The sequence below is a fragment of the Rhinichthys klamathensis genome, unplaced genomic scaffold (assembly GCF_029890125.1).
Source record: "Rhinichthys klamathensis goyatoka isolate OS25496 unplaced genomic scaffold, OSU_Roscu_1.1 h1tg000561l_1, whole genome shotgun sequence".
NCBI classification, from domain to species: domain Eukaryota; kingdom Metazoa; phylum Chordata; class Actinopteri; order Cypriniformes; family Leuciscidae; genus Rhinichthys; species Rhinichthys klamathensis.
Window position 1 is genome coordinate 1,138,527 of NW_026607027.1, and position 14,799 is coordinate 1,153,325.

The following is a 14,799-nucleotide window of genomic DNA, read 5'->3' on the forward strand; positions in this document are numbered from 1 at the left end:
TCAGTTACATCAGTTTTCAAAAATATGTTCTGAGAACGTTTTGTTAACATTTCCATTCATTTAATAAAATATTATTTATGAATGTGCTCTAAACATTCAAAAGGTTCAGATTTAAAAAAAAATGTTTTAAGAGTGTGTTCTTGGTTATGTGAACATTAGAGACAACATTAAGGGAACAGTCAATTTGATCAGTTTGCATGTTACTTCTGAATGTTCTCTGAACGGACTGAAACAAATACATTTTAAATAAATGTTAGATGAACAATGCATAAATGAATAGTTCAGCCATTAAACTCTATTCGGATTGGTTCACCAAACGTAATGTTCCCAGCTAATCGATTTCACATATCCTTTAACATGTCCCTATATAACCTCGTCGCATCAAACAAATGTACTATCGCTGCGCGCCATGCTACTTGTTTTCCTAGCCCTCCACCTTCCCAGCACCACCTGCCTAGATCTGCTTGGCGGGTTTTCTCAAACCTCAAAATACTCAAACTGGCTGAACTTTAAACAAACAGTCTATTAGTGTTACTGAAATAACGTTCATAGCGTTAAGAGGAACGATAACCAGTGTTAGCCACATAACATTCAAAGAATATTAGCCAAAGTTCTGAGAACGTTCCCTCTTAGCTATGTATCAATTTTGTTTCAGATGTTTCTCCTAAAATAAAAATAAATAAATATAAATACAGACGGCATAGCTTATCATTCGGTCTCAAAAGATACCGATGCACAATATTTGAGTTTATTTCTAGATCTTTCACTTGTGATTGCACTTTGTTTTTTTGGATAAGCACAGTTTGAGACATTGTTGAGATCTCTTTTGAAATTCTGAAACTAGATGAGAAAAGTGAAAAAAAAAACTGGGTCTTTTATCAGGAGAAACATCCAAGAAGTAAGGAGACTTTTAAAAGTGAAAGTCTCCATTTAATCTCAAAGCCATAGTAGAAAGTATAGGGACATTAAAGAGATCTCACTTCCATTTGTTTCTTTCTTATGTGAAAAATGTTGTACTTCAGAGACAAAAATAATAAAGTGCGTCTTTTAGGGTACAGTCAGAGCATCAACTATACCAGCCTATATGAACGCTTCAATGGAAACAAGATTCATTTATATGCACATAGTTCAGAGAACTTATGAAAAAAAAAAAATAAAGCTCTTCCTTAGCTTCAGATTTACATACAGTACGAGCACTCAAGGACACATTTTCAGCCTCTGGGCTCTTAGGTCTGCTGAAATTCAACTTTTAATTTTTAGATTGCACTGTTTTAAAGGTCGTTTTGGCTCAGTTTGAGCTTGCACATATGAACTTCCACTTCTCAAGGCTCTCAGTAACAAGGTGCAAATGGAACATTAGCAGCATTTACGAAGGTCAGCAAATCGATAAGTGTCTCAGTTAAGCATTGCTGTGCTGACATATCAACAAATATAATGGCACAACCCGAGTCTGACACTTCATTTGGCTTAGAAGCCACATTCGTGCAAGGAACTAAATAACAACATTTGTTTGTCAGGCTCTTGAGAACAAAAGCACGTGATAAGCAGCTTTTGCTAATTGAAACAAGCTAGATTCCAGCGAAGAGGAGATCTAAAAAGAAAAACTATTGATGCACACTATTGAACATTCAATACAATCAGGGAAAATGTATTACAAATTGAAATTGGTATTAAATGCAACTAGTTGAACTCAAAAGCAGCAGCTTTTGGCCCAAATACGTAGAACTTAAGTACATCTTCATGTGTATTTAAACTCTTTTTCACATGGGTAAAAACAGGCAAAAGTAATCTTCCCCATTTTGTCTATGAGAAACAACTTAGATAATATAGAGATCTCGTTTCTAAGAGAAGTGGCAAATTTGGCTAAGAATGGCTGTTCATTTCCATTTTAGTTAATGCAATATGTGAAAGACTTGCAGCAGGCTTAGACATGAGGGTAATTAATCTTTTTTTTTTCCTTTCTCTCTCTCATTGTGGGATGAGACAGAACAGAAGACATAAGCTTGTGGGACAAGAGACAAGACGTTTCAACGGCCCCGGTCGTGGGTGGTGTTGATTAGCCCCTTTCAGCCTGAAATGAGGCAGTTTTAAATTTACACAGCAGCAATGTCAGACGTTGGTGGCCCGTACGGAACTACAAAGTGAGGTTGGTTTCTGCATACCAAACAACATCATTTACACAAACATGAATCTACATTCACAACCTTCTCTACTCGTCTACCCTTTACCAGTCAGCTCTGAAAAGAAAAGTCATATTGAACATTTGAGTATAAAGGTGAAAAAAAGTGCCAAACGCTGCAGGTCTGTCCACACTGAAGGCCTTAAAATGGGTTAACAATACTGTTTTTGACACAACAGTGCATGCGGTAAATCACTTTCACTGAACAATAGCTGACCTTTGCCCCTGTCTGTTATAACATCTGACAGACCGCTACATTCTCTGGTGGAACGTCTGATTTGAAAAGCACAACCTTGACATGTGCCCTGAATAAGATGTATACATGTGTACAGCATTGCAGAATGAAGCTTGTGTACATAAATGTTTTTACATTGTACTTATATTTAAAAATATAACTGCATGTAATTACATCTGTAATGAATTTGTAATTACACTGTTGACCTAGCCTCGGTTTCCCCATACTACCTTGCCGCAGCGCGATTTTATTCACGCTGCTAGGTAGTCTGGATACCATGGACCAAATTTTCGCCTCATTTAGGGAACCAATCACAGAACGGGGAGGGAGCAGCAAGATGATGACGACGTCTATGCGACACAACGAAACAGTTTGTTTATACCTATGGATCCAACATGGTAGCAGACGCGAAGTTACCTTTCGATGCAGCCTTACGGCCGTTTCACACTTAGGTTTCACACCGCAAGCGTGAGCGGCACGTGAGCAGAGAGTATTCACACTGGAAGCGTTTGTACAATGTCACATCAGCGGCTCCAAAGCTACATATCGTTAGCCTCATAGCATCATAGCAAAAAGTAATTTTGTGTTTTTTCTTGTTTTCCAAAGACATTGAAATATGACTTCGGCAATTATGCTACGAGGCTAAAGATATATAAGCGAGCAATTATTTACAAAGACAACTATACATTTGTTTTTAGAAGTTAGTCATTTTATAACATTGATAGTCTTGAAAGTTTGTAATGGGGAGGTGTACAACATTCGCATATAAGTTAAATGTTAAACAACAAAACAACCCAGAAAATGGCTCCAATCTATTAGTTTCAGTCATACTTTCGATATGTTTACAAGACTGCAACTCCGCGGATACAAAACAAAACACAGAAATAAACCACACACTCGAGTTTGATTTGGGTTGTGCTAGCCTGTAGCTGTCTGTGTGTTACATAAACTAAAAGAACGTTTATATATAATATTTTCTGGCTAGTTTACTTTAGTTTTTATTTTATATATATATATAATACACAACTTTCACCCAAACTGAATAATTAAAAACAAGTTTTTACCGGGTAGCCTAAATCTTATATAAATATTTTTTATAGTCTTTATTTTCTTTGCCTACTCAAGTTCTTGTTAAAACTCACTAGACATGCTTATTCTGTGCATTTTGGGCACTTTTTGTGTGAAATCATGTTTATTTTTGTCCATCAAAAGTGTGCTTTCACTTTAATTTAGTGTGAGCAGAGCAGCAAAAACAGATTCGACGCCGAAACCCCTGCTTCACCGCTGCTCACGCGCCGCTCCTGCCCGCCGCTCACGCGCTGCTCCTGCTCCCGGTGTGAAGCACTCATTGATTAACATGCACGGCGAAAAAAATACACGCCGCTCACGCATGCGGTCTGAAACGGCCGTTAGATACAGGCCATCGTGTACACATAATCTCGGACCCATCGTCTTCTTCCTTGTCTAATTTCTTTCGCTCTACATACGTCATCTGGTATAATTGAAACGATTGGCTATGAGCTACGTACAGGCGCATTTGATAGACATTCTTAGCACCCAATAAACGGCTCTGGGCATCCGTAAACCACGCCTCAAATACGAGAAAATGAACATGTGGTTCCCAGACCCAAGTTTCAATGAGACTTGGGTCTGACGTTAGCCAGGCTACTGTTGACCCTTCTTTTACCCCCTAACCCACCCTTGAACCTGCCCCTAACATTACTCATATTACACCTCAATAGCAGCAAGTATTTTGCAATATAATATGAACAAGTACGTTGTCCCTAACATTTTTATTTTTTGACATAAGTACACAGTAGTTAAAGTGAGACCAAAAACTAACAACTGCTCAGTCTTCTGACTTTCTGCCCTAATAGGAAACTTAAATGTTTGAAGACGTTGAGTTTGAATCTAATTTGATTGAATTGTCAGTCTTTAAATATTAAAATAGCATTTGATCCCATTCATTTTCCCCTAGATTTAAAATTTACTGTGTATGATTCAACCGTGCATGTTATTTCTTGTAATGTATTCATTTCCAGATTGAAGTTTCTTGTGTGAAGTATGAAAAAAAGAGAAAAATAAATGATTTAACAATGCTGCTAACACATATACTGGCTCAGAAATTATTGTGAAGCTTCTGCATGAATTTTTATTCATCATTACAATGTGTAACCATGAAAATTGACATCAATAGACATGCACAGACATGCATAATCACGGACATTCAACACTGTGCAGCGCAGAATACTTTGTTGAATGCAGTCTGGATTTCTCTTTCAGTCCGATTTAGCCATTCAAGGCAAACAGCTTGTGTTTGGGCCCTGTGTTCCATCACTTGGTCACATAGCGTCTTTGGATATTAACTCATAGTCTGCCATTCTTTTGATTGGCCAAAACCCCTTTTGCTTTCTATTTTCATCTCAGATGCTCCTGCGTAAATACAGTCAACCTGCAGAAGATAACCTTGCCAACCGTACAACTGTAATGTTTAAAGGGATACTCCACCCAAAAAGGAAAATTCTGTCATCATTTACTCACCCTCAAGTTGTTTCTTTCTTCTGCTGAACACAAAGGAAGATATTTTGAAGAACGATTGGAACTTTGGCACCATTGACTTCCATAGTATTTTAATTTTTTTCTACTATGGAAGTCAAGAGTGCCAAACAACTGTTTGGTTCCAATCGTTCTTCAAAATATCTTCCTTTGTGTTCAGCAGAAGAAAGAAACTCATATTCCGACCTCCGACTTTTTAGCTGGTAATTCTTTTTTCTTTTCTTCGCAATTTCGAATTTATATGTTGGAGTTCGCAATTTTGACTTCATCAGAATTTTGAGATATCAACTCAAAATACTTTATTTCTCACAATTCCAAGTTTACAACCCACTATTAATATATATAATATATGTATATATATATGTATATATATATATATATATATATATATATATATATATATATATATATATATATATATATATATATATATATATATTAAATCTTGCAGTTCGGACTTCCTCGGAATTGCATGTTTATATCTCACAATTATGAGCAAAAATTTAAGCAGTATTATAAACTTGCAATTGTGAGAAATAAAGTCAGAACTGCAAGATATAAACTCGCTATTGCGAGAAAAATGTTTGAATTGTGAGATAAAAAGTCGCAATTACCTTTTTAAGTTTCCGTATCAATCAAATGATCAATCACTAACTGCAAAAATATATAAACTAAATAAATAAATACACTTTTTTTCTGTTCTCACAAAACAAACTGTAGGATTTAGTTAAATGTATGTTTCTAGTTAACTCATAAAGTCTTTTTCTTAGTAGATTCAAACGAAATTAGCTCACGGTATAACTATTTAATGGCAAATTTCCTCAAATGAAATGAGTTGTCTCAGTTTTAATTCAATGCATTATTAATAACAGTAACATACTGTAAATAATACAGTAAAGAACTGTAAATTCACAGCTGGTCTTGTTTTGCTGTTTTTACAGGTGTGCTGTATTTTTTACAGTATAATTGTAGTTTATGATTTACAGCACTCTTGTAAAATGTACAGGCTTACTGGCAACCAAAATTGCCAGTAAGTTGCTGTAATTTTTACAGCAATTTGTTACAGTATAAAGTAGTTATGTGCAAAAGAAACGTAATAGCAAGGTAAAATAAAAACACATCTAAAATATGAACATGGCATAATGTTCAAATGAGGGCACATATACGTATAATATAGCCTATTCATGCTATTTGAAACTACAATACTTCACTGAAAAAAAATATGTAGGATTTACTTGGAAACAATTTTCATTTAGAAATAGCTAGTTAATTGCTAGCAAACAAATACAAAGAAACTGCAAGTAAAACAATGATTTAAACATGACATTTTGAAGTAGAAAGACTGAAATACTATTTTCTTGTAAAATGTACTCAATCTTAGTTGTTATTTTATTGAATTTATTAAAAAAATTCTAAACATTATCATGGTTAAGTCATTCAATTCAGCACTAATTTTCATTGAGTTGAGATTCATGTCAATTTTATTAATTAAAATTAATTAGTTAGCCAATTAATTAGTTGTCGGCTAGATTTTCAACCTTAGTTGTCGATATCAAAATCCATTATCAAACTCCATTCCAGTTTGTTTGTGATAAACAGGTATTTCTTGCATTGCTCCACTCCAGCTAAAGCACAGAGATCCATCAACAGGCGCAACACCTGTGTTTAATACTCAAACCGACAGGAGGCTGCACAAAATGAAAAAGAATAAGATCAAGGTTTCTTTTTTCCATGAAAAACGAAAGCATCTGGTGCAAAAAGACAAGACACCTCTCTGGGACTGTAGAAAGACAGAAAGAAAGTTTAAGAGAGAGCAATTCAATAGTTTTTATGTGAAGCGGGCGGCTGACAGGCCGTGCTGTTGGAATGCAGAATACGTCTGTTGGTTCTCCCCGACTCCACTGCAGGAAAGAAGTATCGGTATGAGCTGTGTAATATATGGCCTTGGAAAAGTGATCTCCTCCAACAAACTGTCACGAGAGAACTGGGATGGAGAGGCTGGGAATCCCATTGTAACACAGCAGATTATTGATTTATCAGGCGCTGTCACAGCCGCCTTCTTGTTCTCCATATCAGCGTGTTATCCCTGGCCCTCGTCAATTTACTCTAGACATATGAATTATAACTAATCAATACTCTCCACTGTAGTCTAAATGGGAAAATAGATTTTCTTTTGTTGTTCCTACATGGTCAAAGGGAAAGATGTGACAAATGACATATCTTTAGACATCTATAGGGTCAAGAAACATGAGAGTGGGGCGACACGTGATTTTTTTCTTCGCTCGCTAATGTAACGGGTGGTAAATTATGAGGGCAGCCGGTCCTGTTAAAATTGACATCATTTACAGGAAAACTACGCAATGGATTCTCGTGATGAGCGTCATAAAAAAAGGGCCACATAAAGATAATGGACCCCTTTGATAGAAGTTGGGATAGAAAAGATAAAAATCTGTTGACTGGGTTTCTTTCTTCTTTTCCATCTCGTATTTTCCTGACCCTTCATCTCGCATGGTAAAATGAGACCTTATAGGGTAAATCGATATTCATCTGTTCTCAACTATAAGGGAGGATGGGAGATAAGATAAGAATCTGCAAGAACTGATGGACTCATTTCAATAATTGTGTGGCAGTCTAAGACAATACATGACCTTTTTAAGGGGTATTTAAGCTTCATGCATCTTTATTGATCGGACTGCCATTCGATTGGGTGTGTACTTTTTACACGAGGCAACATCAAGTCTAGTATTCACGTGCGATATGGAAATATAAAACCGGGGTAACACTTTATTTTAATGGTCCCTTTTGAATATTCTTTTGACTGTAAGTCATATCAAATAACTCTCCTAAACATCTGCTAACTGTTTTTGTCCTCAAACAGACATTCTACTGACTATAAGTAACTTTGCAACTACATGTCAACTAACTCTAATTAGAGTATTAGTAGACTGTCTGCTAAATATCTGCTAACTCTTTATTGTCATGGTCCTCAAACAGATATTCTACTAACTATAAGTAACATTTATAATTTATAATGCATACACTGTTTTGTTATTGTGAATAATTCTAGAAACTTTATTGTATGAATGGTTTAATTTTTTAGAACAGATGGTGTTTATCTAATAACACTAAATACTAAACATGTCATACAAACATACATACACCTTTTCACAATTTTTTATTTGGATTGAAACATAAAAAATCTAGATGTTGTTTGAAAATGTTCTGATTCTTTATGATTGTTCTGTATACTTGTCTTCTTTGGTACTTAAACAATATTGTTGAATGAGTTATTTTTGTTATTCAACAAAAAAAGTTATTCATTTATTAATTATTTTTATAACGCAACTCAATATTGTAATAATGTAGGTACTGTATGTGATTAAAGCTTCAGCAAAGTCTAGTGTATCTTGGATGACATGTACACTTGGGATTTTCATGACCAAATAGGTATAACCAGTCTGTTAAAGTGCATAAAGTTATGGTCATATTTCCGTACCAGACTCAGAATAAGTAAATGGTTAGGGTTAGAATTTTTTTTTTATATAAATAAACTCAAGGTCCCATTCTATTCCATTATCTGTTCCATTCTATATATATATTTATGGAGAACATTCTCTCCATTTACTGTCCTGAACATGTTTTTTCCCCCTTTATCCTACTTACCAATTTACAATCCATTAGTGATTCAAAACTGATTTTCCGTCAGAAATGTCAAAACATGCACAACTGTGCCACATGCAGTGAAGCATTTAATGAATGGGACTGAATGTATTTTTAGTTAAAGTTAACAGCAGTGATTAGGTTTACAGGAAATGCTCAAGTTCATTTCTGCTCTGAGTTCAAGTTACTCAAGTCAACTAAAATCAAAACAAATGACGTCATCGTCTGTTAATAAATTTATGGACATGAAGTTTTCAATTTCATTCAGCCTGTCATTCAGACCAATATGAAAATCGGACAGAATTTTTATGTACTGTTGTAAATTTTAACAGGTTGCTCTAAATTCTTTTTTAAAAATAAGGTATCTACAATTATTCACAGACCAGATAAAACACTTAAAAGAAGGGCTGATTAAAAATCATCATTGATTTTAAGAATGGTTTAAATATGAGGTTTATTTATAATTTTTTTTGGTAAAAACTTTATTTGAAGATGTAATACATATTCAGTTGTTGTTAATATTATTATTTTAATGTTTACCCCAACATCTAAATGTGATTTCAGCTGAGAGGGACCCAACCACCAACCTAAGTGGAACACAATTTCATTTCGGATGCTGGCTCCCCTAAGAAATATAACAGCCCATTCTCATCCCTAGGCGTCATGAAACTGACGCCTTGGGAATCATTTTGACCATGCTTCAATATTCGACGCTTTAGGCACCCTTTAGCGTCAGTTACATGACGCGATCCTAGGGCGTCATCTTACTGACGCTTTACCTTTAACGTCAGTTAGATGACGCTATCTAATCCTAACCCTACCCCAGACCTAAACCTACCCGCGTCATCTAACTGACGCTTAGGTAAAGCGTCAGTAAGATGACGCCCTAGGATCGCGTCATGTAACTGACGCTAAAGGGTGCCTAAAGCGTCGAATATTGAAGCATGGTCAAAATTGTCATTTTAGTGACGCCTTGGGGTGAGAATGCGTTGAATATAATTGCACCCCCGGCCCAAGTTGAGTGTCCTAGTGCCGTGCCTGATAGTGCTGATCATTTTCTTTGTGGTTTGTTGGTTTCCGATATTAAACTTCGTGAAATTATTTCAGTGTGTGTATCAGTACTTTTTGAACATTTTCAGTACATTTGAATAATACTGTGATAATATTAATGACCGCAATCATTTTGGTCACTCTAATCGTGAAATAAGATTTTCATAACTTTTCATCTCTGGTCAGTTGTATCATAATCAAATGTAACTTTGTCCCAAATGGCTTTGTTTTCTTGCAATTGTATGGGCTTGCGGCTACCCCGTCAAGTCTACAGGTCTGTGATACCTAGTGTGATTCAATTGGGAAGGGTGCTCAGGAGCTACTATGGCATCAGGGCCTTTAAATAGAAAGCACAGGCCTAACTCCCTCAAATTTAGACTCTTTCTAGTTCAAGAGAAGGCAGTTCCTGATGGCCCTGCTTTCTGTGGTCAAACAGAGTGTAGTTCTGAACAGACCCGCCCTATGTACATATCCACAGACTTATTCTTTCAAGCCATGATACCTAAGTCACATTCTTCCACTTTGGAGGGGTCTGCTGAGAGAAGGCTGGATCTCAGAAGGGAGTGAGATCAGAGACACTCCCTCTGCCTGCAGCCTTCAAAGCGTGGTCTGATAACTAACTTGAACCAGGGAGTTCTGCTTCTCAAAACAAAGAGACAGAAAAAAAGGCCCAACAGGGAATGCTTTGGGGGTACAACTGTGAAAGGAATACAGACTAGTGTTTTTTTCTGTCTTTCTCTCCCTCTTGCTTTAATAAAAATACATTTCTGAATCTCCAGGGGAGCTGTGGATACTCTGTGCACACCAACCGGTTTCCCTGGCAAGAGTTGTGAGAGGTCTCTTACCAAGAGAGGGCTGTGACATCCATGGCCGGGCTCATAGACTAGGCCCCTCTCCAAACGGCCCAGTTGACCATCTCTGGGAAACTCATGCCTGGCTTCCTCAATCAAAGACAGCAAACAAAGAGATCCGAGCTAAATGTTCCCCTACCGCTGGCTGGCCAATAAAGCTGTTTGCATTTCATGAACCGAGACCTCAACCAATGCACCCCACACAGGGAATCATTTCCTTTAATCATTTTGAAATTGCACAGCAGTAGCTGCCAGCAGAAATCAGCTCTTGCGGCTTTTAAGTGCACTTCAGATTGCTCTGTTCTTGAATGTCTAAGAGAAAGTCTAAAAGATTCAGAGTGAATCCTGATCAGGGGTGTGTTTCCCAAATAAGGATGTAATATGCTACTTAACTACAACGGTATGATGCATTGTTGGAGAAACTAACTAGCTAACATGACTGTTTTCCGAAAGTGTAGGAACTTTGTCGCACATCCGTCATTCATACCACATTGGTTAGAACTCTTGACGTCATTCAGCTGGTGAGTGATGATTTTTGTTAATTCATCGATTCAACCCAGATAATTGCTGTACATAATGAACACAGTATCAGAGGAATACTTTAATAATTTTGATCTCTGTTGTTTTTCTTCATTTCCAGATGTTTAACTTTTTAAGTCTACGTCAGACTTATGATTAGTATTTTAATGATGTGTACTGTAATGATTATTTTTGTATTACTTTTGTACTTCTGTATTTTACTTGTTTTATTGTTTGTAGCGCTTTGGGTTTTAGAAAAGCGCATTATAAATAAAATGTATTATTATTACATGTCATACTAAGAAGAAATTATGCTTCTAACAACAGATCAAATATGATTTCGGGAAACACCAAATCGTTTAGCTATGTTAATATACTGACAGAACTTTAAACTGTAGTTAACTAACAATGCTTTTGGGAAATGTATATGCAAACTTTTAACAAACTACATACAAACTGATAACCAACTATACTATTGCTATACATGAAAAACAAACCTTTTTAATACTCAATAAAGAGTGAGAAAATCGGCTTGGTCATCATGAATAACAGTGACTTGTTTGCATTGTCTTAGTGTTACTATGCATGAATGATTCATCAGTTATTCCAAAATATGGCTTTTTATTTTTCAACTAAGTCCCACTTTTGACGATCCAATCAATTCTCATTGAAGAAAATCAAGTCACACCCTACATTTTTCTCATTGAATGTACTGTTTCACTTGCTAATACATAAGCGAGTGGAAGTAAAATAGATTGTGAACAGCGTTTCACTTTGGCTTTGGTGGCAATGTGCAATAATGGTTAATTCATTTTATCATAACCTCATTGCGCATGGACGCAACACCATGACAGACTCATGAGATCGCCCCCTGCCAATAAGAGTGAAAGATCCTTGGGTGTCCAACAGGGTGATGAATGGTGGCCATTTGTTATGTGGAGGCCTGGGAAAAGCTCTGCATCCCAATGTCTGCTGCCAGGAGCTTTCCTTTGTCTCTCCGACAGGCCTTCAGAATGGACACACAATGAGTGGAGCAAGGTTATAGCCAAGCGATGGACAAGGACGACAGAAAAAAACAAAACAAAAAAACAAAACGAACAGAACAGTGTGTTCATGCGGGCTGGCAGCTAATATGGAGACTCAAAGAAAAGACCGGATGACTTTAGGATCTTGTTTGCAGTGTTCTTTTTGATGAAAAGAGAGCAGAAAATGCAAGGCGGAATCCATTCTTCATGTAGGCGAGAGAACACGAGCGAACACCTCTTCAATGTTACTGTTTGGGAAGCGAAAAGCAGGGTTCCCAACCACAGCTATAATACATTTACTGCCCGTAAGAATGTTACATCACACGTACTCTAAGTGTTCGTTTTTCTACAAAAAACACCATGGGCAGTGAATAGCGAAGTACACAATCCCGTGGGGTACGCCAATAAGGCTATTATGGCCATCGCTCTTGGGGAAACTGTAAGCAAAACTAACAATGTGTTTTCCAGCAAGCAAGCAATTGCGCCTCTAGCTCCACACTGCATGCTTCCATGGCTTGTGATGATATTTTGGAGGGAAGCCAAGGGATTACTAGTGAAAAGAAATGCATTTTTTGCTCTTGTTTCATGAAGCAAAGCGTTAAGGGCACTTTCCCATGTAATGGAGACAACTTTGGGGCTACATTTTAAGGAAATGAGCCAAACATCATGGGAATACCTTTAACTGCATTTACTTTTAATAAGTAACATTAGTAGGAGGCAATCTTTGGTATTTGGGTATGCCGGTTGGGCATAATATCAATATGAAATATAGAAATAAAAATAAAAATTTCACTCTAATGCCTAATGTTTCCACAACGCTGCTTTGTACTATGGTGGTTAAGACTTGAGTTACAGTACATATTTGTACGGGAAACGCACACCAGATCAATGCTGAATCAAATAGGTGGAAAGAGTTGGCTCTATTTAATTCAGCCCAAATAATTTCAACTAAAACTAGAACCATAAAAAAACATACATAATTTACAATTACTTGAATACATTTTGACAGAAATTAAATATAATATAAAATATCAAATGCAATTATTTTCAAAATATATATTTTAGCTAGTTGCCAAAGCAACATCTCGTTTTCATTTAACATGATGTACTAAAAAGACTAAAACTGAAATACAAATTCATATGAAAAAACAACAACAACAAAATGATTAAAACTTTAAATCAAATTTAAATGAAAACATAAATAATAATTTATACTATTAAATAAACTATTAATAACAATAAAAACGATAAAAGTATCTCCATGCTAAAATAACACTGAATACCAGCATTTAAAATGTATTCAATTACTCACAGGCAAACTGCAGGAGGGCATCTCGACTCAGGACGATGCCAATGCTGTTTTCAGCTCTGCACTGGTATCTTCCAAAATCAATAGCCTCACTCGCATTGTGTATTATTAAGTTCCCATCAATCAAACTGTAGCGGAAATCTGCTTCAGCGTCCACATTTGTTCCGTTGATCAGCCAACTGCAAAAGCAATGACTTAATTAGAAAAACTGAATAAATTATTAGATTCTGAGGGATAAACAAATAAATAAAGATTTATACATTTATAGGTAACTAATTCATGACCACTATGCAGAAAATGCTTCTATTTTAGCAATTTTACTGATTGTGTAAACTAATTTATGCAACATTTTCCTCGAAAAATTATATGTATTTGGGCCTCTTTCTGTTGCTGATGTGTCTTAATATCTTAAGCACGAAATACGACCCAGAACTCTGAGAACTCAGTAAAAGCACAGAGTGGATCATTCAACCTCGCTAACACCCGTATTTATTTATTTATTTATTTATGCATAGGCCTATAGACTTTCAGCAAATCTTCCAGGCGGTACACAGATACATTGATGAATTGATGTCTGTTTCCTAAAGGTTAGAACTTCTGTGAGACTGTAGCATATGTTTGGAGAGTATTGAGTATGATGATTCTAGCACATTATATCAATTCTGATTAGGAATCCACATGAGGAAAGTCCAACATTTGCATCATTAGCATTAGTCTAACAGAAATGCCACTTACAGGATAATAAGGATTCACAGTAAAGCTCCAGAGAAATTAAATGTCATTTATTATCCGTTTAATAAAACCTTATCCATGATAATGAAATTAGTAAACCGTACCTGTAGGTCGGAACAGGGTTTCCTCTGGCTTCACAATTCATTATCACTTTCTTATCATCTGAATCCAGGGAGAATATTGCATCATCTGGCTCTTGAATGAACACCGGACCAAACTCCTCGCTCTCTGGGGTCAGATGGAAGAAGAAAGGCAAAAATGCATATTATTTCATGCATAAACAAAATTAATCCAACATAATAATAATATTAATACAAGACCTGGATCTGACACACATACATTTTTTCCCAAATCTTTATTCTATTTGAAGTCTCATTGTAAGCAAAATGAGTTAAACTCATTTAACTCATTTTGCTTACAATGATACTCGTCAATAACAGGAACTTTTGTAATTGTGTTCAATCAAGCACAATAAGACACAAAAGAGAAGTCAATTCAGTATTGGCATGCTGTCTGTAAAGTGCCTTTCTGTGAATACTCACCCGAAGCACGCACACAGAAAGCCGCTTCACATACAGCGCGCCAGTACCGAATTGAGTTCTCTTTTGAGTCTTATTGCACTTGAATGGTTTGAAAGCACTTGAATGACTGATTGGCTGATCATAGGATCGTGTTCTTCGGTC

General features: G+C 36.2%; 1 protein-coding gene across 4 annotated transcripts in view; it reads right to left on the bottom strand.

Annotated features, from left to right (window-relative positions):
- The window catches only part of cntn5 (contactin 5), a 349,180-nt gene that overhangs the window by 124,986 nt on the left and 209,395 nt on the right, over positions 1-14,799 (bottom strand). For all 4 annotated transcript variants that reach the window (XM_056239389.1, XM_056239388.1, XM_056239386.1 and 1 more), the window contains exons 4-5: positions 14,221-14,344; positions 13,388-13,563 (exon numbers count right to left, since the gene is read on the bottom strand). In XM_056239389.1, the coding sequence (XP_056095364.1) occupies positions 13,388-13,563; positions 14,221-14,344 (300 nt within the window). The remainder of the gene's footprint in view (positions 1-13,387; positions 13,564-14,220; positions 14,345-14,799) is intronic.